This window comes from Harpia harpyja, chromosome 7 (assembly GCF_026419915.1).
Source record: "Harpia harpyja isolate bHarHar1 chromosome 7, bHarHar1 primary haplotype, whole genome shotgun sequence".
NCBI classification, from domain to species: domain Eukaryota; kingdom Metazoa; phylum Chordata; class Aves; order Accipitriformes; family Accipitridae; genus Harpia; species Harpia harpyja.
In genome coordinates this window covers 9,169,249-9,194,678 of record NC_068946.1, presented here as the reverse complement: position 1 = coordinate 9,194,678, position 25,430 = coordinate 9,169,249, and the positions used below count along the sequence as shown (strand labels likewise).

General features: G+C 51.2%; 3 protein-coding genes across 5 annotated transcripts; 2 read left to right on the top strand and 1 right to left on the bottom strand.

The window, feature by feature from the left end:
• The first annotated feature begins 746 nt into the window (after positions 1 to 746).
• On the top strand, positions 747 to 4,925 carry CLDN19 (claudin 19). The gene is made up of 5 exons (XM_052793529.1): positions 747 to 969; positions 2,057 to 2,221; positions 2,447 to 2,534; positions 2,995 to 3,141; positions 4,538 to 4,925. The coding sequence occupies exons 1-5, from the start codon at positions 747 to 749 to the stop codon at positions 4,587 to 4,589; spliced, it is 675 nt and encodes a 224-aa protein (XP_052649489.1). The 3' UTR covers positions 4,590 to 4,925.
• A 2,415-nt stretch (positions 4,926 to 7,340) lies between these two features.
• LOC128144149 (claudin-16-like) lies at positions 7,341 to 12,283 on the top strand. Its single transcript, XM_052792561.1, has 6 exons — positions 7,341 to 7,947; positions 9,294 to 9,415; positions 9,746 to 9,848; positions 10,893 to 11,057; positions 11,209 to 11,400; positions 11,984 to 12,283. Exons 2-6 carry the CDS (start codon positions 9,302 to 9,304, stop codon positions 12,073 to 12,075), a joined length of 666 nt encoding a protein of 221 aa, XP_052648521.1. The 5' UTR covers positions 7,341 to 7,947; positions 9,294 to 9,301; the 3' UTR covers positions 12,076 to 12,283.
• Positions 12,284 to 14,444: 2,161 nt separating this feature from the next.
• On the bottom strand, positions 14,445 to 24,834 carry YBX1 (Y-box binding protein 1). Of its 3 annotated transcripts, none has more exons than XM_052792505.1 (8): positions 24,520 to 24,834; positions 24,042 to 24,105; positions 20,325 to 20,358; positions 17,996 to 18,085; positions 17,472 to 17,774; positions 16,980 to 17,062; positions 16,607 to 16,884; positions 14,445 to 14,819 (listed from the first exon to the last, which is right to left on the bottom strand). In XM_052792505.1, the coding sequence occupies exons 1-7, from the start codon at positions 24,674 to 24,676 to the stop codon at positions 16,638 to 16,640; spliced, it is 978 nt and encodes a 325-aa protein (XP_052648465.1). In that variant the 5' UTR covers positions 24,677 to 24,834; the 3' UTR covers positions 14,445 to 14,819; positions 16,607 to 16,637. The 3 variants fall into 3 exon arrangements, with proteins under 3 accessions (XP_052648465.1, XP_052648464.1, XP_052648466.1); XM_052792504.1 differs by having other exon boundaries at positions 14,445 to 14,824; positions 24,520 to 24,832; XM_052792506.1 differs by having other exon boundaries at positions 14,445 to 14,824; positions 16,607 to 16,872; positions 24,520 to 24,831.
• Positions 24,835 to 25,430: the final 596 nt, after the last annotated feature.

The window sequence follows — 25,430 nt, the reverse complement described above, 5'->3', positions numbered from 1 at the left end:
AATCTCCCCCCCCCAAGACCCAATTCTTCCCCCCCCAGGACTCAAATCACTCCCCTGGCCCCAAATCACCCCCCCTCAATCCAAATCTCCCGCCCTCCAGGCCCCAAATCTTCTCCTCCAGATCCAAATCCCCCCCAGCCCCAAATCGCCCCCGAGGCCTCAAATGTTCCCCCTGGTCCAGGCCCCAAATCTTCCCCCCAGTACCCAAATCGCCCCAGACCCAGAACACCCTACCCTGACCCAAATCTTCCACCCCCCCAGACCCAAATCCTCCCCCAGGCCCCAAATCCCCATGCCCCCCAGGACCCCAATCTTCCCCCCTCCCCCAGGCCCCAAATCTCCCCCCAAAAGCCCCAAATCTCCCCCAGGACCCCAATCTTCCCCCCTCCCCCAGGCCCCAAATTTCCCACTCAAGACCCAAATCTCCCCCCCCAAGTCCCAAATCCCCCCCAGGACCGCAGTCTTCCTGCTTCTCCCAGACCCAAATCTCCCCCTATGGGACCCCAAATCTGCTCCCCATGGGACCCCAATCTCCCCCTCCCGGATCCAACACCCCCCCCCCCCCCCATGTCCTTTTCCCTCCTCCCAGCCCCCTCCGGCCAAATCTCCCCGGGGGCGTGGCCGAATCGTGAGGGGGCGTGGCCGGGAGGGGCGTGGGCGTGGCCCCGGCGGGCCGTGGCCCCGGCCGTGGCCGTGGCCGTGGCCGTGGGGGGGAGCGCGGCGCGGGCAGGCGGGAGGCGGCGGCGATGGGCGGCGGGGCGCGGGAGCTGGCCGGGTACCTGGCGGGGCTGGGCGGGTGGGTGGCGGCGCTGGCGGCGGCCGTGCTGCCGCAGTGGAGGCAGAGCTCGTACGCCGGGGACGCCATCATCACGGCCGTGGGGCTTCACGAGGGGCTGTGGATGAGCTGCGCAGCCCAGAGCACCGGGCAGGTCCAGTGCCGCCTCCACGACTCGCTCCTCTCCCTCGACGGTGGGTACGGGGCGGGGAGGATGGGATGGGGGGGTGAAGGGACCGGGGCCCCGTGGGGATGAGCCTCGCTTCTTTCCGTGGGATAGAGACACCCCCCTCCGTGGGTCTGAGCTCCCCTGTGTGTCTGAACTGCCTGTGCCCCCCTGCGGGTCTGAGCCCCTCTCTGGGTTTTAAGCCGCTGTATGAGTATGAGCCCCTCTTACGGGCTTGACACCCCCCCCCCCCGTAGGGGTCTGAGCCCCTCTGAGGGTTTGACACCCCCCTGTATGGGTCTGAGCCCATCTTATGGGTTTGACACCCCCATATGGGTCCGAGTGCCTCTGTGGGTTTGACCCCTTCCCTGATAAGGGTCTGAGCCCCTCTGTGGGTTTGAACACCCCCCCAACAGATCTGTACCCTCTCCACGTCTGAGTGCCCCTGGGGGTCTGAGCTTCCCTGGCCCCACCAGTGGTCTGAGTCCTCTGTAGGTCTGAGCCCTCTTGTGCAACCCCCCCGCCATGGGTCTGAGCCCCCCTCAAAAGGGTCTGAGCCCCCTTTACCCCTCCACTGATCTGAGCCACAATGTGGGTCCAAGCCTTCCCCCTCCACCCAGTGGGTCTGATCCCCTCTTGGCCCCTGACACCCCCCCCAGGTCTGAGCCCCTCTTGTCTCCATGGGTTTGAGCCCCTTTGTGTGTCTGAGACCCCCCCCACCCTGGCCCCTGTGGGTCTGAGCTCCAGGGTGGGCATCACATTTGGGGACTGACAGTGCCCCATGGGGACATCACAAGCCCTGGGGCTGTGCATCACCCTTGTGGCATTTGGGGACTGTGGTGCCGCTGTGGGCAAGGTGTTTCCCAGCCCAGGAAATCATGGCGAGGATGAGCGTGGCAGGGAGGAAGGTCAGGGAAGACACTGGGAGCGGTGCCCTGAGCTGAGCTGAGGTCTCCCAGGCTGGGGAAAGGGTGACACGGGAGCCACGCAGCAAGGACAGGGTTAAGGACAGGTTCATCCCCGGCGTGGGACGAGGTGACCTTGCTTTCGGAGTCTGGCTGTGGCCGAAAGCACATGCTGGCGAGCGGCTTTTCTTCCCCCCCCCCCGCTTACAGTTCACATCCAGACCTCCCGGGCTCTCATGGTGATTTCTCTCCTCCTGGGCTTCTTCGGCATCATTGTGAGCGTGGTGGGCATGAAATGCACCAAAGTTGGTGAAGAGGATCCCATTACCAAGAGCCGCATCGCTGTTGCTGGAGGCATCCTCTTCATCCTCTCCGGTAAGGCAGCTCCAGCCTTTGCACCTCTCTGAAGCAGAAGACCTCAAACACCTTTTAAAAGCCGTTTGATGGAGGAAGGGGAGAGGTTTGGTGATGGACTGGGTGTTGTTGATGTTCAAGGTTTGATGTCTAGTTGAAGATGTCCCTGCTCATTGCAGGGCGATTGGACTAGATGACCTTTAAAGGTCCCTTCCAACCCAAACCGTTCTTCGATTCCATGTCCAGGTCTGTGCACGTTGGCCGCCGTGTCCCTGTACGCAACACAGGTCACCTACGAGTTCTTCAGAGAGAGCACCGTCCCCATCAATGCCAGGTAAGAGCCCAGCTCAGGGGATGCTCTTTATTTGAATCCCATCTTGTCCCCGCGCTTCCCATAGGACCTTCCCTTGCCAGTTTTGGCAACGCGCTGGGTCGTAGGCAGATGTCCCACGCAGGGTGGGACCTGTGCCACCCCACAGCTGCCATGGTGCGGAAGGTCTCCCCGATGCTAAAGATTTAGTTGGTACCAGTGCCGACTTTGCACTGGGACAGAGTAAAAGCACTCACGTGGGGTTTCAGTCCAAGGGAGGATTAAAGCACGGGGAAACCTAGTCGCTGGATTCGGCCAGCGTAAAAGGTGGGCGTGGCCAGAGAGAAGAAGAACCAATATCTGCCTCAACGTCGCCCGTAGCCTCGTCCGGGCTTCGAGCATCCTTGTGCCCACCTCAATTTGCACTTCTGCCTTTTCCAGCTCCCCCCCTCCCCAATGCTCCCCTCTCTCTCTCTCCCTGCAGGTATGAATTCGGCTCGGCTCTCTTCGTCGGCTGGGGGGCCGCCAGCCTCACCGTGCTGGGGGGGTCCCTCCTGTGCTGCTCCTGCCCCGCCAAAGAGCGGCGAGGACAGCAGTACTACCGACAGTCGCAGCCTTCGACAACTCGGGAGTACGTCTGATCCCTAACCCTGCCCTCTTGCTGCCCACTGCCTCCCTCCCCTCCCCAGAAACCGGCAAGACCCCGGCACTCCCACCCTGCCTGGTCCCTGGATGCCCCACGAGACCTTTCTTCTCCTCCTCATCTTCCAGGCTTCAGCACCATTTGCAGCGCCATCCTCTAAAATAGGGGGTTTGGGTGGTCATAGCTCCTGTATCCATCATTGCCAGGCTCCCCCCAGCCGGGCGGGTTGACCCCCCCCAGGGTGGCCAGGACCGTGGGTGGCTGGACCGCGTCCGTCTGCGGAGCGATGGCAGCAGCGGGGCGATGCCGCTCCCGCGGGGGCACGATGCCGGTCCCGTGGGGGTGTGCTGCACAGAAGTGCTTTGTGCTGGCACCCCCCCACACCCCACCCACCCTCTGCATCCTGTTTTCAGGAGCAAGCGGGGAGCAAAGCTGGTACTTGGTTTTCCCGGGATGAAGCTGCTGCCCACCTCCATCAGAGCCAGCCCAACCCAGGGCTCGAGCATCTCTGCACCCCGCTTTTGGCAGAGGGATGCTTTTGGGGTGCAAGCTTTCCCCTGCCTCATTGCCACCCAAAAGCAGCATTATTTTTAATTAATGTTAATTCTTGATTCGAGCCCAGTTGCTGGTGCTCCAGCTGAGTTCTGCCAGCTAAAATCTGCCCTGGGCTTATTTCTCACCAGGCACAAGTATGTGGCCTTGTTAAGCAGAAGAATAAATGGTGTTGGTCAAATTAAAGCAGGCAAAAAGGGGGCTTTGAACACAAAGCAGTGGTTTGTTTTTATTTTTGGTGCCCAGCGCAGCTAGCTATTTCGGGTAGCAGATGGACAGACCCATGAATTTTGATGCCTCCCCACTGTGTCCAAATCCCTCTCCCCCCCAACAGGATCCCCTGGAGCGGGCGGTGAAGTCTTCAAACACCAACGTGCTAATTGCCTCCACCTCCTTGTACCTCGTCTTGACAGCTACTAACTGCTCTGCAAATGCCGTAGCTCCAATTTCATCTGTAAATCCCCCCCATACCTCCATCCATCCATCTGTATTGCGTGTGCTATGCCAGCTAACCTGCAGGAAAAAACAGTGGAAATGATCCAAAGAGTTTGATTATATATTTTTTTGAATCCCAATTAGCTGAAGTAGCTGATTTTTTTTTATTTTATTTTGCTCTGTTTTATTTCATTTTCATCTATTTTACTTCATTTTCCTCTATTTTATTTTATGTTGCTCTATTTTATTTCCTTTCCCTCAATTTTATTTTATGCCCATGTGCTGTTTTGGGTCCTGGTCTGTGCTGGAGGGGAAGCAATGCTATTTTTGCCCCGGGGGGGGTTGATTCCTCTCTCTCACTTGGGACTAACAGCCCTCTTTCTCTTTTAAATTGCAGACCCCCTATAAAAATGTCTTCTTCACCCATCAGGGGAGAGCAGTGCTTATAGTCTGTCTTCACCCATCAGGTGCTTGGTTGGCTGAACCCAACTTGTGGGGTTCCCCTCCAAAAATACACACCAAAAGCTACTGCAGTGAGGATTGAAAAGGAAACTCGTGCTTTAAAAAAAAAAAAAAAATCAATCAAAAAGGTGTTTTTATATCAGGAGCACAGCATTGTGTAGAAGAATGTTTTTATTCTTTTAATATAAAATTGCATTAACTTTTCTATGGGATGCATGGCCGTGGGAATGGGACTGGTTGGGATTTTTAAATGCATTTTTTTGCTGATTGTTTGTACTAAAAATTGTGACTCAGTGGTATTAAAATGTTTCCAATCATGGGCATCTTTCTAAAATCGTCTCTTTGTTCTCCCCTTTTCCAAATCTGAGCCAGTCCCCTGCAAGTGACGCCTTTGCTGGGTCAAAGCAACGTGGGCAGCGTGGTCCAGGCAGGCGATTCCCTCCCATGCTGAACGTTTTTTGCCCTCCTGGCCAGGTCCTCGCTAAATATCTCGAGTCTTCTGCCATGTGTTGCTCTCGAAAGCGGGGATATGGCCTTAAAAATTGCTTAATTTAAGGCTAAAGCCATGGAAGAGCCCAGATGTCCCATGCAGCAGGGTAGCATCCAGCATCTCGTGCTTGCAGACACCACTTGGTCCCTCCGCAGAGCTCTTCCCAAGGCTGAACACGACCAGCATCCTCCTCTTATTGCCCCTCTAAGCTGGGCTGTCCCTTATTTTCTCCCATTTTCCGTCAATTCAGAGCTGGCTTGTGCCTAATTGGGCACTTGGCTAATTGAAGCTGATCTTTGCTTTCCCCGCAGAGGGGCAGGACCCCCTCTCCTATGACGCTGTGCTTGGTTTTTCCTTGGGGGATGATGCTTCTCATCCAGGATTTTGCAAAGCCACTGTCTTAGCTCAGCATCCTCATCCTGTCCGCGGCACCTGGACCGCAAATACATCCCATCCCACCTCAAAAAGCAGGGATTTGGGGTCCTCAGTGGCTCCCGGGACATCTCCACAAGTCACCCAAGGGCTCCCGGGGGATGGACGCCCAGGCTGGAAGCACATCAAAGCGGGGGGGTGGGAAAATAGCTGAGCGACGATAATGTGTTTGGGGGTATAAAGGCCCCCACTGTCCTCCGGACAATTCCTCATGTGTTTTGCACAGGGCAAAGCAGGATAAAATACGGGAACAGGACACAGGGTTCACTGCGATATGTGGGATCTGCCTCCATCCACATCACATCCAGGCTAAAACATGGGGGGTTTCCCCCCCCCACACACAACATACTTTTATTTAATAAAATCAGTATGATGACCAATATTGAGATTTCTGGTCATACCTCTTGCTTGCATCCAAACCCCTGTGAAATAATATTAATTTTTAAATAGGCAGAAATGAGGCAAAAGGGAAAATGACCCCCCAGATGCCAAGATCACAGCAAATCTCACTAAATTGCCGCGGCACTGAAATTCCATGTGAATAATAGAGTAGAAAAAAAAATCACCTTTTTTTCTTAAAAAAAAACCCAAAAAACCAAATTATTAAAATAATTTTAAAAGCCATTTCAGTGCCCCTTGTTATATTTAGCACGAAGATGTTTCTGCGACAGTGCTGCCCTTGGCTGGGGGCCCGCAGGCAGTCTGCACGCAGAGGGGCTTTTCTCATGCCTCTGAGCCATGACTGGTTTAATTTGATGGTGGTTTTATTCATTGTTGGCCTGCCCCACCAGCATCTAGAGTCCTCTCCGCCTCTATGAGATGGTCCCATCAAAGAAAACATCTTTATTTCCTTCCAGCCATAGCAGGTTTCCCCTGCACAGCATATGCTAAAACACAAAGATTTGGGTCTTCTGTCAGCACCATTTTTTTAACACAAGGGTTTTACAAACCTAGTGGGACACAAGACCTGATTTTCACCTTCATTAACCAGGGAAATGATCTTTATTCAACTACTGATAGATCTGCCCCTCTGCCTGCATCTTTTCAACTCCCCCCAAAAAGGTTTCAGCTGAGAATTGACAAGGCAGATTAGTTCGATATATAATAAACTGACTGTTTGGATGAGCAGAAAATGAAAATAAGGCTATTTTATAGGTGTCACCAGGGCATGCAGCTGCAGTTTTGTATTGCTTTGGGGTCACACCAGAATTTCACGTCATGTATATCCAAGTACCATAAAATCCTGAGATGTACATGTTGGAAAATGAAGGTACACAAACCCTCCTGGACATTCTCATCCCTAATTCACCACTACATGCTGAAGTGTTGGACCTGCCATGTGCCAAAATCCTGGGAAAACAGGATAACCCAAAATAAAGCGGCAGCGATCGCACACATCAAGCACCCGGGTGCCTCTGCAGGGCTGAATCTCAAGGATTTGCCAAGACCCTGGTGTGTTGCCAAAAGCCCCACAGTTCAATGCTGCAGAGGATTATCTAGAGGGGGAAAAAAAATCAAAACCAAACCCAAAACAAACCTAAAAAGCCCAAGTGCATCTCTTAAATATAATCCCCGAAATGGAAATATGGATGTGTTTTCCACGGGTTTAGGAGACGAGGGTGTAGCGATGTCTGAGAGCCACGGGACACAGCTGATCCCAGGGGTGCTCGGAGGATGCTGCAACACGATGCTTGGTGAGAATGAGAGCAAAAGCAATTTTTTTCTGAATGGTGGGGGATCAGGGAACAAACCTGAAGCTTTTAGGGCAGCTCCAAGTGCCAGGCAGCTGGGGTACCAGTTTCCAGGGTGACAAAAGCCTCCTCAGGGTCCTGACAGGCCATGTTATCTGAGCCATAACCACTGCAGTGGTTATCACTTGTTTTCCACTTCATGAGGAAAAAAAAAAGGGTCTTAATTATTGACTGCATGCCTGGCCAAAAGGTTCTAATTATCTTCCTTGCATTTTAGCTTCTTTCTCTGGCCACCTCCACCCCTCTCGCACCAGTTCTGGGGACCCAACATGTCTTAGGCCACTCACTCCAAAGCATTAATTAAAAAAATTGGGCTATTTGCCCAGGACACAGAGTCCCCCACCTAGGGAGTGTTCCCAGCAGGTTCCCACAGGTTTCCCCACGTGATATTTTTGGGGGAGGCTCCGTTTCCAACCTATTACAGTTTTAACTGCAGGGATGCCTATCATGCCTTGGAGCACAAAGCCCATCTGACATGCTTTGGAAAAACCTTAAATAGTCCAGCACTGGCTCTGGCAGGCATTGCATTTCCCCAACTCCATCAGGTGGGTCAGGATTGAATCCCATCGACACTTGAAAGAATCTTCAAGACCCACGTCCCCAGCCCCACTCATCGGCAACAAAGAGCTTTTGCCATCATCCCACGCCAGCAAGGATGAGCCTGTGGTGAAGGTAACGCTCCTGCCCCGAGCCCCTTTTTATTTTTTTTTGCTTGCTGATATAACTCAGCTGGCTGAACAGATTTTCTTCAAAGGCTCCAAAACAGCTAAGGTTTAGTGGAAAAAAATAAGGTTATGGAGAGTTAGCTCAGAAGGGAGCCTGGGAAATTAAAAAAATATTGCAAATGGGGGTCTAAGCAGCTGCCTGTTAATAATGAGATACACTCTCAGAGTGAAGCTGACGGAAACGCTGAAAGAGTGGGGGTGAGTGGTACCTCTCCTCCCAGCGACGTCCCAAGAGGGGATGTGGTAGGAGATGTTGCACTCTGGGTGTGGGGACCATGACCTTCCTTCCCACCTCTGCCCCACGGGGAAGCCTGTGCCACGCCAGGGTGGGCAGCATCTGGGTGAAGGTCACAAACGCAATGATCGTGAAGACTCATCACCCTACGGTAATTAACCCATGCAGCTCAGAGACCCATCCAGTCTCATTAATTAACCGGCTCGTGGGAACCCCTCTGTCCAAAGGGCTGTCACAGTGGTTGCGACTTCAGGCACTAAAATATTTAGCATCTTGGGTTGCAAAACGCAGCAAGGCGGGATTCATGTCCAGGCTTTGGAGGTCTGTGCTCCATACCTTGGGCACAGCTCCCCCTTCTGCAAAATCCCTCCATCTCTGGCAAGGATGGAAAACAGATGGTCCTTTCTGGTTTTGGAAAGCCTTGGCAGCACTTAAGGGCACCTACATCAAGCCCCAGCAGCCCTCATCCACCTTCATAATGGGAGATGCTTTCTTTGGGCTTTCTGCTTGAGATTAGAGCACCTCCATGGGACACTTGCTTGTGTTCCAACCTGGATGTTTCAACACTTCGTTGCTTTTCTTGGAGCTAAAAAAAAAAAAAGCAAGAAAAGGAAGGTGCTCTTCCCACCAAATCATGTGGCTGCAGGGATGGAGGCAACAAGAAAACTTCAGGATATCAGGAGATGCATGCTCAGATCACAGGTTTTGACAACAGCAGTTGTTTGGCAATGGTTTCCAGCAGCTCTTGATTCCCAAAGGGCAAGTACTAATGATTGGCAACTTCAGATGGTCTATTTGGAAGAGAGGACATCTAGAGAGCAGCCTGATGTGGGTATGTCTCCACTGCAATATTAATGTATCCTTGAAGGCCCTGTCTAAGGGTACCTCGGCTAAGGGTGTTAGAGCATTTTGGCAGCACTGAGGACCATGCGATGGGGCCCAGATGACTCACAGGGATTCAGAGGACGCCTTGGCCTAGGTGGCACTTTGTCCTTGGTGGATCGGGTACCTGGGAAGTGGTCAGAGTGGAGGTGGCAGACATCTCTGTGCCCTTGCAGGTAACCCCATGAGCACGGCCTTGCAGATGACAGCGTTCGGTGTTGCTCTTCTCTCAACCGTCTTCCTGCTCCTTGCCACATGCACCGACTGCTGGATGGTGAATGCTGATGACAGCTTGGAGGTGAGCAGAGCAGCCATGGTCAAGGTTAGCAGCTGGGAGCAAGGTGGGTGCCTTGATGCCCATAGGGTTGCACCATGTCTCCCCGGCCTTGGCAAGGGGACATGGTGGGACAAACCCACTGCTTTCTGCATGAGCTGGAGGATTAGAGAGAGAGAGAAATGCTGGAGCAGAAGGAGGAGACAGAGAGCAAGGTATGGATAGGGAGTCACCAGGACATTTCCAGCTGTGGTGGTGAGAGCCTGAAGGTCTGCCTTGCTGGGCTGGGATATCCCTGAGGAGCTGGGGTGCTTTTTGGTGCTTTTTGCTCGAGTGTCTTTCTCCGGCTTCCAGGTAAGCCACAAATGCCGGGGGCTTTGGAGGGAGTGTGTCACCAACATGCAGGATGGGGTCAGGACCTGTGACCAGTATGACTCCATTTTGGCTGACCATCCAGGTAAGCTGGCACGGCCTGGAGGCATTTTTTAAGTTCACAGCTAAGAGTTTTCCCCCTTCCCTTTTCAAGAAGATGATCCTTGTTGCAAAGGGCTGACCTTCATCAGTTAGCAACGCAGGCTCAGGGCTTCTCTTGGTCTCCTGTCCCATCAGCACAGCCTGGACAGTAACCCGTGGTTCAGCCAGATCTGCCATGGGGTCACCAAGCAGGAGAGAGGCCATGAAGCTGTGCCACCTCACAACAAAGGTGTTTTGGCATGCAGAGCCCAGGCGCAGCTCCTGCCCCTGTTGCATGGTGGGGTTTGCAACTCCATTGATGTTGCATGCAGGGGTGAAGACCGCTCCCACTGGCCAAGGACTTGTGTCCTCAGCTCACAGACAGTCATCCTGTGAGGATGTATGGAGATTTCTCCTGGCCTGCACAGGGCACGTCAGGCACTGCACAGGAGAGCCCTTGTCCTGTATAGGGTGATGACATGGGACAACACAGGTTCAGGCAGTGGAGAAGGGAACAAGAAGTCAGCATGGACTAAGTGGGGCTGGTGTGCTGCTCTGGGGAAAAAGCTTTCCAGGGAGAAGTCACCTTGCACACGGCTGGTGATGTGAACCATGCCAATTCTCATATTTTTCGCTGGTATGTTGACATTTGCTGTTCAAAACACCAGCTACACAACTTGGAGGAAAAAACAGACAGTCTGGACAGCAGCATCTTCTGTCCAAGCCTGTGCAAGAAGGTCTTGAGTAGGTGATCACATCGCGGGTGCTGATTGGTGCACCTTAAGTTGTTTGATTTCTTGAGCTCATCTAATAATGGGCTTATTAAGTCCTGTCGCAAGGTTTCTGATGAGCCTGGTGAGCACCTTGCCTATGGCACATCACAGGCATGGGGTTGGTGGGTCCCAGTGTAGATATCTCCTATGGACATGGCCACTGGTGAGCTGGGTGACTCTAGCAGGGACACAGGCAGCAATCTTGAGTGGGGAGACCAGTTCCTCTGAGCATTCCTCAGTCCCCTTTCTGGGTTTTTTTTTCCTTCCCTGCCCAGTGAAGATCGTGGTGACGCGGACCCTGCTGATCACAGCAGACCTCCTGGCTGGCCTGGCTTTGGCTACGCTGCTCCTTGGGCTTGACTGCATCGAGTTCCTCAAGGAAGATCCTCGTGTCAAACTGAAGATGTGCTACGGGGCCGGTGTCATCCTTGGCATCGGGAGTGCGTGGCTGGGAGAGCTCAGGGGCAGATGGACCTCGTGTCCCACGGGGAGTGGGAGGGATGCCGGGAACTAGGGGTACCCCCTCAGAGGGGTCTTGGGGAGCATGGGGCAGGGTTCTATGGCTTTCTTAGCCAGCCCCGTTTCTCCTAGGCATCCTGGGTCTTGTGGGCTCCGTGTGGTATGCAGTGGATGTCTACTTGGAGAGGGCCATGCTGGTGTCGCACAACATATTCCTGGGAGTCCACTACGACTTCGGGTGGTCGTGCTGGCTGGGGATGGCTGGCTCGGTGGGCTGCTTCGTGGCATCCGTCCTGCTGACCTGCTGCCTCTATGCCTGCACAGGTCAGTCTGTCCTGTCCCACCCTATCCCACCTTAAGTAGCTTTTTGCCCTGCAGGGATGTACGTGGGGCAAAAGACCAGCTCGGAAGGCACAGGCAGTTCTCGCAGGGTCCAGCCAAATCAAAGGGAACCCCTTCATGCCTGGCCCGTGCACCTTGGCGGGGGAGGCTGGGTCATGCCAGGCAGGATTGGGCTGAGCAAGGACCCCATAAGCCCTGTCAGGGCATGGAGGGGGGTACAGAAACATTCCATCCACATCTGTGGGACATTGAGGTCCTGGTGAAGGTGTCTTGATGTCTACCCAAAGCAGTGGCCACGCTGGAGCCGCATCACTGCAACCAGCCAAAGCCTGAGCCAGTTTCCGCAAGGATGTGCCGGTGGAAATCTGGCCATCCCACCATGGGGGATGTGGGGCCAGTGATGGCTCACCAGACATCATATCCAGCCTTTACGCCTGGTCCCACTGGGTGGAAGTCGACCCCACTGTCCGGGTTCATTTCTCCTGCCGCGTCCCCATGCTGTAGCACCCCCCCGAGCCCCCCTGCTATTGCCAGCCATGACACAACCCCAACTCTTTCCTGGCAGATGCCAGCAGCCGCTGGCAACCCCAGAAGCTTCCTCAGCCCCGGAGCCAAACAGCCACCAGCAAGATGTACGCCATGGACTCCCGCGTGTGATGGGCAGCAGCACCTCCTGCACCCGGCCCCGCTGCGGCACGCTCTCCCGTCCCAGCCTGACCCCATTAAAGCACCATCACCTATACTGGGACATCTCTGCGGTTGCTTTAAGGCTCTGATTGCAGGGTCCACGTGAGCTGTAGCATCAGTGGCTGCAAAAAAGCAAGGGTGCTGCAGAAGTTACCCACAGAGGAGGTTTTTTTCCCCACTTCCAGCCAGGTTTCATGGAAATAAAGCCCAGAAAAGCGTTGCTTTAAGCAAAGATGCCCCGAGTCACCTGGGGAAGCTGTTAGGATGCTGAGGGCAAAGGAGCTCCTCCGACATTGCTCAGCCGGTGCTTTGGAGGAATTTAGCGGAAAGCCTTTTCTGCACAGAGCAACACTGACTCCACGTGGCCAGCAGCCCTGCGGGAAACCGCCCCTGCGCTCAGAAACTGGGCAGCACAAGGTTTGCATTTAAAAACGGCGTAAAGCTAGCAGCCTGGAGCATTTATTAATGTTGTCATGGGGTGACCACTGGAGGAACGCTGCAGCCGTACAAGTCAGGCACAAGGAGGTGAGTCAGTCTGAAGCCTAATGGAGGTGCTCTACCTGCAAAGTTGGGTTTTGAAGTCAAAAAGGGATTTCTGTTTTCCAAGTGAATTATTATCCTTCTTCACTTGCAAACCGTTATGAAAACAAACCAGAACCCAAAACCACCACCACCCCCACCACCACATCTGCTGACTGTTCAGTCTTCATACTTATCCCTTACTTTCCACCCAAAGGTTAACACACAGAAACCACGTCAGTGCAGGGAAGCAGGGCAGAAAGCTCCCCGATACGGGCTTTGTGACCCCAAAAGACACAGCAGACCAAGCCTGTGGCCTGAGCAGACATTGCTGCAGGGCTACAGCCAGTTCCCACAACGGAAAGGTGCGGAAGAGACTCACAGTAGCACTTCTGTAGCCTAGGCAGGCTGCAGAACACCACCACCCCCAAACCAGAGGAGTTGCAAGGGTCCTCCCGAGCCATCTGTCCCCAGGGGAGATGGGGACATCGTTTCTAATCTCACCCAAAGCTGAAAGGCAGCAAACCCATCACTTTATCGCAGCTCCCTGCTTCAGGTGCGACATGGAAACACCACTGGCCCACTGCTGCGTCCCACAGCATGGGAGCAAATCCATCGGTATCATTAGCAATAATAAGCGATGCGCCAAGGACCTGAAAAATGAAGAAATCTGGTCACTAAAGCTGTGTGACAGAACTAAAGAGCGTGACTGACAGTTTGCTGTTGAACAGCAGGATGGCTGCAGTCCAAAGGACGGACACATCTAGAGGATGGGCAGTCAGAAGCGCGTTAGAAGGTGTTTAGAGGGAGCAAAACCCTGCGCATTTAATGGCTGGCACTTGAGCGCATAGGAAAACAATTAAAAAGAGCATTGTATCATTTGCATGATACAAGCATAGAGCTCATTAGTGCATAGAAAGGAAAGCTCTCAAAAGCTGCCATCAGACAACCATACCCCACCCACTGGGTGCTCCTCCATGTTACTGGTAATTTATAACTGGCATTGCACAAGCGCAGCACGGTGAGCTGTGGGGCTGGGTGAGGCCAAGCAAGCAGAAAACGGCTCCAGCACTGGTCTAAGCACAGCGAGAGGTGGTTTTGCTATGAGGTGCAGCCGTCTCTGCTCCTTCACCCCCAGCATGACAGCAGACTGCGCCGTTAAGTCGCCATACAGACACCAGGAGCCTGACACCACCGGAAAAGGCTTCTGGGCAGCAGCAATCCAGCTTCTCCAACACCCACCTCTCCAGAGGAAAAGCGGCCACAGGGAGCCAAGCACAACAGTTAAGCCCAAGCCCACATGCACAAGGCTGCTGCATTCCAAACCCAGCTGGGAACCGCCATTTTCCCCCAGTTATCCCTCGATTCCCCTTCCCGCACAGCAGGAGTGAGACACACTTGTAAAGACGTCATGTCTGCAATGTAAGAAGTCAGGAGCAGCTGTGCTCTGCACACCTCCAATAACAAGTTTGAGGGTTTGGTTTTTTTGTTTTGGGGGTTTTTTTGTTTGTTTGTTTTGAAGCCCCCTCACACCACCCCAGTTTTGCAACAGCCCCATTCCAGCAGGGACACAGCAGAGCTCCTCTTAGGAACGCCCCGGACTGACACCAAGCACCTCCCCTTTTCACCCTCCAAGAGCCTTCCCACCCAGCGGCAGTCAGGCTCAATTACTTTTTTTTTTTTTAACTTTTTTTGCATTTTACCCCAACAGTGTGCATGCTGAAGAAATAAAGCAGTCATTTTTCCCCCAAACCTTTTATGAACACTTAACTTAAACCCTTTCATACAAAAGCAGGTTTAAAATGACCAAGCACACAAGGTAACTCTTTAAGACCTTTATTAACAGATGCTTGCAGTTTGACTTGAAAAAATCAGGTGTATATTTCATACAAATTAAAAATGAGGTTCTTAAAAATCTCAACTTGACCAGATATGAAACAATTTAAAAACCTTTAAAGGTATATTGAGAAAAAACAGGCTTTTAAAAAACGTGTTTATCGTTTCCAAAAGGAGACTTCTTTAGGTAAAAATAATAAAAACCCCATGCTGCATAGATAATGCAGATAGTTCTAGTAATCTGGTCAACAGCAAAAAGCAAGCACTTAAGGTCTTCAGTTCCAATTCTTTTGTTCATTTCTTATTGCTGGAATTTCATTTTCTTTTCTTCTTCATTTCTTAAGTCTTTTCTTTGATGACTAAACTGAAAAAGAAAAAAAGGATGATCAGGCAGGTGTCAGAGGCTTATGCAGGTGTTTGGTCTACCAACACTCACCTCCAATTCACAAATGCTCACTGAGCTAACTTTCATACATACACAGAAAAAACAAACAAACAAAAAAAAACCACCTGCAGCTCTTCCATGAGCCCACCACAGCCCCACCATCAGCGGCCAAAACTGCCACCTTCCAAGCAAACAAGATGCAAAGGACTCCAGAAAGAGAAGATACTGAATTTGAACCCAAAGGAATCCTGTCTATGCCTCTCCCCTCCCTGGCCTCCTGCTCCAGCCTCTTCCCCAACGGCCTCCCGAGGGCTCCGCAGACACACACAGACCAGCGCTGCGGGACCAGGTCTGGGAACATCAACTGCAAGCTGCCTCGGGCAGGCGGGAAGACAACAGAAGATCTTCAGAAGATGGCTGAAGGGCAGATTTCCACCTGTGTCTAACAGAGGCAGCATGGCTTCAGTCAGCCACTGCCCAGTCCACAGAAACCACCATTTATATTCTCCAGTATTATCCACAGACAGAAAGAGCAACCAAAACATCATCTCGGTGCTTCTTTGAAGCCCGTGATACTCAGAATTCACCCAGCAGTCGTTAACCATTAAGATAACACCAGCATAAAACAAAGGTTCACATCAAGCGCACAGGAAACACTGCAGCAAGGCTTGAAGAGGCATCAAGCAATCCACCAGCACCCAAGCCCTTGAAGAAGAGTCCCTACGCTCTCACAGCTGGGAGAGGTCTGCTCTGCAGCTGCTGCTGACACCAGGCTACCCTCCATGCCCAACTCCTGTGTTCCCTGTTTGCCCCATTATTGTGACCATTTGTTACTGCTCCCACCAAAGCCTAAACTCATCTTTCCATTCACCTGCCCTCCAGGCAACGAGTGATGAGCAAGCCACAACAGGAACAGGGTATGAACGCTGGCGAGAGGAAATACAGAGGCAGAGAGAGGAAGAACGAACAAGGAAGGTGCCAGAAAAAAAAGCGGAACAAGAGTCCTAGCAATGAAAATACTCCCAAATCAGCAAAACTGGCCACCAGAAGACAGTACCAAGCAAGTGGCAAATCACAGCCAGTCCACCTCACAATGAAAACAACATTTTAACATCGACCTTTATGCAACCCTGCCAAGCAGCAAGCCACAGCAGCACCACAGTACTTCAGCCACAGGCACCCTGGGTGCTCCATAAAAAGGACCAACTCCACCAGTTTTTCCAGCACTTTTTCATTTAGGTAAAAAGCTGCTACTGAGAGACTCCTGCAACTTCTGCGTCAGCTTCCTAGAAATTGATGCCTTGAGGTCTTAATGCTATTCACCTCCCCTTTGGGACCGAGCGATAAAAGCTCAGACACGTACAGAGCTGAGTAAATGCCAGTGCCTGCTTCTCCTAGCTACTTTCAAGTCACTATACCAGCACTGCTGGAATTACAATTTCCTGGGTGGACAAAGACTGCTGTAAGCCTGAACCACTGGGCACAGCCAAGATTTTTAGAGTAACAGTATTCCAGGTAGTGACACCATCAATGAAAATTAAAGCCTGTAACCGAGTCCTCCCAATTAATCAGCATTTGTACAGCAAAGTCTCACAGTTCAGTTCTGCAGGCATTAGTGAGCACACTCACAAGTGCAGCCAGTTCAGTTACAACATGAGCAAGAACAGTCCGAACCTTGTAAGGCAAAAATTAAAGGAAAGCATCAAAAGAAAATAAAAGCCAGGCATCAAATCATATCCTCAAGAACCTCAGGACACGTACCCGGATGATGGTAGAGATGGTAAGCCGGTATTTACTCAGCCCCGCCCTGCTCGGCCTCGGGAGCGGACGTGTTCTCAGCTGGTGGTTCGGCTGTCTTCGTCTCTTTGCCATCTTGTGGTTTAGGGTTCTCTGGGCGTCTGCGTCGGTAGTTGAAGTTACGACGGTACCGACGTTGAGGTGGCTGCTGACTTTGGGTCTCATCCCCTTGGTTCTCTTTATCTTCTTCGTTCCCGTCCTCTCTAGGCTGTCTTTGACGAGGAGGACCCCTGAAAGTCAAGCTAGGCTTTAACAATGCAGCATCTGACCATCACCATGTTCTGTCTCTGTTGCTAAAAGGCAAGGTTTAAAAAAAGTAAGTTGATCTGCAGCATACCTGCGAAATCGTGGTCTATAACCTCGATACATGTTCTGCCTGACTGGTCTGCCTTGTTCTCCTGCACCCTGGTTGTCAGCACCCTGGAAGATATGAGGCAACAAACCATCTTAGCCACCTGCAAAAGCCTATTAACGCCACAACTAGTCAAGCCGTGAGGAAGATGGCTGCAAGGCGGCTGCCAGGCAAAATCTGAGGCGTACAACAAGGTGGGCAGCCATCTAGGGCACAAGAGTACGCACAATGTGGAATTTGTGTTTCTTCCAGTTAATCATACACAAAGTTAACACAAATTCTAACACCCTCTGTTTTTTAAAAGCTGTAACATTAAGACCTTCAGCTTGTCAACATCTGCTCCAATGTTGCATCTTACTGCCAAACCTTACCAAAACCATCCTGAGTACCTACAAAATAGCGACAAAAAGCAGCATCTCATCACCCTGCTCCAAAGCAATCAAGCCAATTTAGCATCACACTTTAAGCAAATGTTACCTCCACTATCTCTCCCTGCACGGGAGGGTTGGAATATTGTGGTCGACGCCCGTAGGGCCTACGCATATAGTAAGGTGGGTACCGCCGCCTGCGATAGGGACGGCGTTGCTGGGCTTGACCTTCTGGTATGTTCTCTGCTCCTTCGTTCTTTTCCCCACTCTCACTGTTCTGGTAGTTTTGCTGGTAGTTGCGTGGAGGACCCCTACGACGTGGATATCGTCTGTAATGGTTACGGTCTGCTGCGTATTTACTGCCTTGCACTGGAACTCCACCAGGACCTGTAACATTAGCTGCCTCCGCACCCTAAGGAGCGGGGATAGCGTTAGGTAAACAGTCAGCATCAAATCAGTTATAGCATAATATAATTTAGTACTGAGCAACTATTTACATCCACATTGTAAAGCAATGAAAAACCATTCAACTCTTCGGATGTCATCAGGCATCAACTCAAACCACAGGCACCACACCAAAGCCTGCAGACCAAGTTTTCCGTGCATACTCTAACACCCAAGAGATATGTTTACCTTTTCTCCCTCAACCACATCAAACTCCACGGTCTCTCCATCTCCTACGCTGCGGAGGTACTTCCTGGGGTTATTCTTCTTTATGGCAGTCTAACAACACAACATCGCAGAATTACATTTACAGGCACAGCATGAGAATACTATTTCGCATATCTGAAGACTTTTTAAAAAAAGATTAAGGAATTTGAGTATTTCATATCTTAGGAGGAAGACCTGTACTCCCGAAAAAGCAATTAAACCACTGTGAAAATCCAGGAAGCCATAAAATCTACCTGTATTACTATAGTTCTGGCCTATTTGAAGTGTGCAACAGCTTTACCACTGACTGGAAACATCTGTCAACATGCTGTCTGCTAGCTGAAAAAGCAGTTTGAAAACAAATAAACAAAACCCACAATACACACTGGCCATAGTATTCCTAACCAGAGTTTAGCATTAAACAACACCCCCACAGTATTTATACATTCCTCTGAAGTCTATACACCAATATATAAGCCCTTCCAATCACACACTCAGACTTCCAGCCCTCTGCCATTTCCCACACCAGGCAGTAGCCTACATGTCCCTACATCAATGGCCAGAAGTCAAAAGATTTCTTTCTCTGAGGCTTCCAATACCATTGCTTCAGCCACAGTATTTACCAATTAATCACAAATCTACTCTAGCTGGGTATTATACACCAAGGATTAGCCCTTCCAGGGTGTCAGCACCAGACAAGCCTTTGTAGCAGTATCTGCATGGTAAATGACATTACTAGAAAACACTGAATTTTCTGTGCTATTCAGCAGTGGATTACATTTTTGACAGATGAGTTAATACTCAATATGCACTGCTCTCAGCCACATTCTGCTTATCAAACACTTTAACTGAACAGTAATACAAGTGTAACAACTTCACAAAAAAACACCAGCAACAGAATTTGACTAGATTTTTTTTCCCTAAACAGAACAAAGTCTATGGAAAAACATGCCCACGAGTCTCAGCCTATAAAGCGGTGACTTTAGGGAAAGATTGGGAGCCTTATTACAACAGTAGCTGAGTCTAACAGCTCTTTAGGAGACCCAAGCTTGATAACAGGGATGGGAAAAACCATACACAGCTGTAACTCCCCAAACAAGCCAATTTCTTTCAGACTAGACCCCTAAAACTGTTTTATCGTGAAAATGATTACATTAAAACAAACCACTGCCAAACTGTGGTTTTAGAAACCTAAGACAGTAGTTACATGACAAGTTCTGAAATCTGACTTGTCAGTCAAGGTCACTTGCAGGTTACCCTGCTTGCAAATCGAGTAATAAAGTCTGAATGCTTTCCCCTTCAGGGTATATATTCCTGCCTCAGTACACAGAAACACAGCAGAGTCACTTGGCCCTTCTCCACTGCCCATTACAGAATAACCTTTTATAAACAAATGCCTCTACATCTTAACAGCAGGTAACTCAGACACAGCACAAGCAAAAAGGTGAGAGCTGGCAAATCAAACTCAAGTCAAAACACTTTCCAGGAGTTACTTTTTTCCTCCCTTTCTGTTTACAACATCAGCAGTATATCCCTAACTCGAAACAAAAGAACAATCCATGGACTCCTAAATGCCAGAAGTAAACCACGCTCCACTAAGAACTCTTTGTGGGCTGCTTCACAACAAGAGATCCTGAGACAGAAAGGGTAAAAAGCACATTGCTGGTCGCAGCCTTACGAGGCAGACAAAGGACTAAACTAAGGCCAACCTGCTCCATGAAACAGAGTTGGTCTAGTTTCCAGAGGTTTACAGGCTCGCCATACGTTATATCTAAGTGTATGTATCTGTTAAATTGAAAAAATGCCTATTAAAATGTTTGCAGACTTTCATTGAAAACCTGGAGCATTAAATTCTATAAAAGTTTTGCCTAAAACCAAAAATCTTCACTGGCACTTCATCCCTATTACAGCCCAATTAATTTCTCTCCCTGCTGCAAGCTTTTCATTTAACTTTATTTCCATATGCTTACTTAACAACTATATGAATCCACAAGGCAACTTAACTGGACTTCAAACAGTTATTCCCAAGCCAACAGAGCATACCTGCAGACAGTGCAATTTTCATCACTATACAGTATCAGCCTGCTCAACCCCACGTATCTCATGTCCTCACAATGGATGTACGTGGATATGCAAAACCCCCAGAGCCAGCAGGCTCTACTTGCAATCCAACAGTGAGAAACAGTTGGTTGTGTTCAAGTAACAGTTCTTGGAAAACGTGAGGCTCTTTCGCAACTTCAAGCCTACTTACATGGGTCACGCATAGCAAGTTACCGAGAGGTAACACCTTTCTGTTTCAAGGAAGTCTTACCTGATGGACAAACACATCTTCCTTGGTGTCATTCCTGCAAGACAACCGGAAATTGAAATTCATGTATGAAATGCACAGTACATTAAACATTCAGTTGTTTGGGGTGGGGACAAAACATGGATCTGTCAAGACAACTAGCTTTGCTCCTCAACCTGCTCTCACCTAGTCCCGTACTAGCTTACTGCTCAAAGTGAAGAGACTGTCAGGCAGCCTATGCAAGGTTCACAGCACAGGCTGAAGTCCATCCAGTAAGTCGCATGTGAAAGCATTCTTCCTCCCTCCTGCACACCCCTCTACCCTTCACATCCCAGCAATGGAGATGTTTGAAGAACACCTGACAGTGTAACTAATGACAGTCATTTCTGGTAGTGCTCTGCGCGGGAGATTGGCTATCGCAATCTCTGAGACAGGCTATGATATCACCACTTGAGCCGTGCGTGATCTCTCCAGAGTTACATCCTCTCAGCCTCGATGTTTCCTTCATTTAAGGAGCAACAACAATAGCTGACACTGAAGGCAGCAGGGTTAGTCAAGCTGCATTTGTGAGCACAGAGAGGGAAGAGGCTGGGTTTCTCCCCTCACGAGAAACAGAAAACAGCTCAAGTCTGTACCTACAAGGATCCAAAAGCATCCTTCAGCATGATCACAATGCAGCTTCCACAGTTGCCACACTGAGGCCAGACAACCACAATATGATACCAACTTAAGTCAAAAAGTTTCTGTTCTGCATTTAAGAGGTATAGCCGAAACAGCCTCCCCACTGGTTTGAGAGCTGTATGTGACATTTACACCACTCGCAACAAACTTACAGCCACACACCCAGCTCACAGGGTACCAACTGAACCTCGCTGCGGTATTAGTTTCATTACTCTATGGAACTGTTTGAATCAATAGCTAAGTGGCTTTTCCTTCCTAGAATGACTGGTTAAAGACATTGCAAAGCAAGCTTGTGTGAAAATGTGCTCAGAGCTGGAGAGCTTACAGGTATGGGTAACAGAATACAGAAATTTTTTAAAAATTTTTTTTGAAGACAAAGCCAAGCATTCCTCACCACTGGCTTCAAAATGAGACAATGACAATTAAGACTTTTCCAAAAATTCAATCCAAGCTATGGCTATTCTGTCAGACAGCACCAGTAAAAATAAGTCACCCTGTTTCCTCAGGGAATTGATGCCTACAAGCCTCAAGGGTTACTGGAAAAAGGTAGTCAGAAGGCAAGAAAGCAGAGCCAGCCTGAACGTCATGAGGCAGCTTATCTCCAAGGCCCCATGATGCAGCACCCAGAAGCCCTTGCAAAGCCTGAGCCTAAATACTTTCTTCTTTGCAATCTCTTACCAGATGCTCCAAAAGCTGAAATCCTTCAGAAGAGCCCAGTAACAGGTTTTCAGTAAAAGCACTTCGCACCTTCCTTCACTCTCAACTGAAAAACGGTGGTAGGAAGTGCTCATCGTCTGTGCTCTGCAAGTGTGGACGCTCTACGCTCTTGCCCAAGTTTGATTTTGGGCAACCATACCAGATGCTTGTTTTTAAAGTCTCTTTGAAAACACAGTTTCCATTTAAGAGGACGTTGGATGTTTAGATCGATTAATAACTCAGTTACACAGATAGAGCTCAAGGTGTCTACAGAGTTAGTTAAAAAACACACTGGTCAATTTTAAAGCCCAGTGCGTGCCACAGGATTCATGACACCGTTTTCCAGCAAGCACATCTAGAAGCAGGAAGTGTGCTGCCACTTGGATGGTATAATAGTAATAGCTATCACTTTCTCAAAGAAAACTTGAAACGATACAAGAGAAACCCCCACTCTGAAGGTCTGATAAGCCATTTAGCTTATCTTTGCACTAAATGACTCTCCCCTCAACATCTTTAATCCGTAACAATAAAAAAAAAAAAAAAAGGAATTAGACAAGCAGATGGATTAAGAAAACACCACTGTTAAGTCCAGCAGAGCACTAAATACAAATCCAGGTATCAATGTGCAGCTCCAACTATGGTAAGAGGACCAAGTCAGTGGCCTGCACATCCATTTATTATTTTGACAACTGTGAGAAACAATTGACAGATACTCAGAATTCAAGCTAGTATTTCAGAACAGAAATCCACTTTTAATATTAAAAGAACACAGGAAATACCTGAAGTTAACGTGCACCTACATCAAAGCTAAATTTTAGTTCCAAAGCTAATTTTAGCTGCAAGCAGACCCAGCCGAAGCAAAGACAAGCAAGGGCAGGAGCTCCCGCAAAGTTTCCCTTGCAGCAAGCCAGAGAGATTCCAGAGTTGAGGAAATGTCCTCCAGTTCAGTTCTCAGGCTGCGGCTCTAATCTCTTGATAACACGAGATCACACTGGGTTTCTCATTAAAAATGGCAACCTCAGGGATTAAACAGCTGCCAAATTAATGACTGGGGAAGCCATTCGGATGTCTTAACTAGCTGCTGTTGCTTCCTCGCTTGACTCACATCACTGAGCATTTCCACTACTGAGGGAAACAGGAAAAAAGCCTTCCCTAGAGGTAGGGTTTGTGGCCTATGACTTTATACGCATTTACAAAAGCCAAAGACGCTAAAGCTTGCAGCACCAACAACTACTTGACATTTAACATTAAATCCTACATGAAGAGTGCAAACTGGGCAGACTCAGAGTCAAGTTTTTAAAGCTACAGATGCAAAACCCATTAGGGAGCTTGGCAGACACTTAAGACTGGGTCATAAGGTAACATAGATTTAAAAAAAGAAAAAAAAGCAGTATTGAAAAGGAACCTAAATAAAAGGCCCAATAAAAGCACCAGTATAGTATCTACACTTGCTTCCCTGAAAAGGCATTCCCAAATATTCTGCCAAATTCTGAAACAGTGGGTTTGAAATACTAGGTGTTTAAGGGAATATGGCCTCTGCAAAATACAACTCACAGGGAGGCCCTCCAGAGCTGACTAGCACCAGAATTTCCCATTTTTCCAGAACTGGTTTGCAGAGCAATTCCAAGACTCCTCCACTACTGGATAGCTTCACTGACAGGCCTGTTTGAAGTATGTACACAACTCTTTAAGTGTTCAAGTTTTTCTTTAAATATCAACTGCTGTCATCGAAAGAACCTTCTAGGCACTTGTTTCTTGAGACCCCTTTATACACCCCAGTCTTGCGATACATAAGAAATCTGAATTTTGCTCATTTCCCTATGCATTTAGGGTTTCCTCAAGAGAGCGTGCTTTTAACTACCAAGTGCTCAAAGCAATTTTTGCTTACATTGATAGGCCTGAACTTCACGCAGGAGTTTAAACAAATATTTTGTGCGTGTGCTAACAGCCCGCAGACTTTTAGACCCCTAAGAGCAAAAAAAGAAAAACCCCCAAAACCCAAACCACCATGAAAAAACCCCAACAACTTCCACGTAAGAAATATCACCATGAAATTAAATTCCCTGAGAGAGCAAGGTGCTTGCTAAGATTAAAGTACTAAGAAGCCAACCCAGTAAAAACCGAGGGGTGAGAGACCCTGGGATGGAGGCAGGACACATCACAAGTTTCTCCTGCCAAGCGTCACCAAGCAGGGTGACAGGAGGTGACAGAGCCCGCCCTGCTCCCAGAAGCGTGCTTCGCCTCGGGTCCGACGCCTGCCAGGCCCGAGCACAAGCCACCCCCGCCCCGAGCCCTCTCTCCCCCCGGTGCCGGTGCGCGTGTGGGGATGTGCGTGTGGATCCGCCGCCGCCCCCGGGCCCTCACCTGTTGATGAAGCCGTAACCGTTCCTCACGTTGAACCATTTCACTGTTCCCAAAACCTTCGTTGCTGAGGGAAGGGAAGGGGGAAGAGAGGGAGAGGAGGCGGGGGGGGGGGGGGGGGGGGGAGAGGAGAGAGGCGGCGGCGTCAGGGCGGCACGTGGCGGGGCGGCGCACACAAAGGCCCCGCGTGGCGGACATTTTGAGCCGCCCCGCCCCCACCCGCCGACACGCGGGGCCCGGCGGCGCGCGCGGGAGGGGTGGGGTGGGGGGGAGGAGGAGGAGGGCGCCCAACGGCCGCCGCGGGCGCGAGCGAGGGGGCGCGCGCGCCGCCCCTCAGCGAAGGGGGAGCTCGCGCCGCCCCTCAGCGATGGCGGGGGCGGAGGGGGGGGGGGGGGGGGGAGCGGGGCTTCGCGCGCGCCGCTGCCGAGGCCTCCCAACCGCCGCGGACCCCCACACCCTCCCCCCCGCCCCGTCCCCTCACCGATGACCTTCTTGTCCCCGCCGGCGGGAGGCGCCGCCGAGGCCAGGCCGCTGCCCCCGTTCCCGGTCCCGCCGTTAGGCTTGGAGTCGGCGGAGGCGGCGGGGGCCGCCGCGGGGACGGGGGCGGCGGGCGGCTGGGTCTCGGCCTCGCTGCTCATGGCGGCGGCTGTTCGGTGCGGACGGTGGTGGTGACTGGCTGTTTGCGCCGCCTCCCGCGGTGTGATGGTGACTGAGGCCGGCCGTGGGGGGGCTGCTCCCTGCTCCGGGCTCGCTGAGCTCCGCTCTCCGCTCCCGATACCGATCGAACTGGCCACAATGGCGGCCCGCACCGGCTAGCCACCCCGCGCGCCCCGCCCGCGCGCCACGCTATTCGCCGCTCGGCCCGCCCGTTAAGCGACCAGCGAGCCCATTGGCTCCCTCCTTCCCGGCCACCGCCCCTCGCCGAACGCCTACTGGCGGCGGCGCCTGCCTTTCCTCAGGAGCGCGCGCCCACTGGCTGCTCCGGCCGCGGCTGCCAGGCTCTCTTTTCTTACCGGCCTACCCGGAGACCCCACCCCCGCGCTCTGATTGGCCTCCGCCGCCGCTCCCGCCCCCAACGGGCCCGAGCGGGGAAGTGCGCGCGACCATGTGGCGGCGGCGGCTGCGGCGCCCGGGGTCGCTCCGTCCCCTCCCGCCCCGGGAGCACCGCGACCCCCGCTTCCTCCCCATCCCTGTCACCCCGGCGTTACCGGGACTCGCTTGGCGGCGTTTCCCCTCGCGATGGTGCGGGCGGCCCCCGCCCTCGGGTGCAGCCCCGGGCGCTCCCCCGGCGCCCGCGCCTCCCGTTAAGAAAAATAACGGTCAGAAGGAAGGAGCCCGGGAGCGTTAATTAACGGTGGGAACTGACGGATCTGGAGAGATAGTGCAGCTGCT

Bases quoted from the DNA above. Each gene is read 5' to 3' on its own strand.
- LOC128144149 (XM_052792561.1), top strand. From the start codon at position 9,302: ATGAGCACGGCCTTGCAGATGACAGCGTTCGGTGTTGCTCTTCTCTCA. The intron at 9,416-9,745 runs GTGAGCAGAGCA...TCCGGCTTCCAG, and splicing joins ATGCTGATGACAGCTTGGAG to GTAAGCCACAAATGCCGGGG. The intron at 9,849-10,892 runs GTAAGCTGGCAC...TTCCCTGCCCAG, and splicing joins CATTTTGGCTGACCATCCAG to TGAAGATCGTGGTGACGCGG.
- CLDN19 (XM_052793529.1), top strand. From the start codon at position 747: ATGGGCGGCGGGGCGCGGGAGCTGGCCGGGTACCTGGCGGGGCTGGGC. The intron at 970-2,056 runs GTGGGTACGGGG...CCCCGCTTACAG, and splicing joins CTCGCTCCTCTCCCTCGACG to TTCACATCCAGACCTCCCGG. The intron at 2,222-2,446 runs GTAAGGCAGCTC...TTCCATGTCCAG, and splicing joins CATCCTCTTCATCCTCTCCG to GTCTGTGCACGTTGGCCGCC.
- YBX1 (XM_052792505.1), bottom strand. From the start codon at position 24,676: ATGAGCAGCGAGGCCGAGACCCAGCCGCCCGCCGCCCCCGTCCCCGCG. The intron at 20,359-24,041 runs GTGAGGGCCCGG...GTTGTCTTGCAG, and splicing joins GGTTACGGCTTCATCAACAG to GAATGACACCAAGGAAGATG. The intron at 17,063-17,471 runs GTAACATTTGCT...CATATCTTCCAG, and splicing joins TGCAGGGAGAGATAGTGGAG to GGTGCTGACAACCAGGGTGC.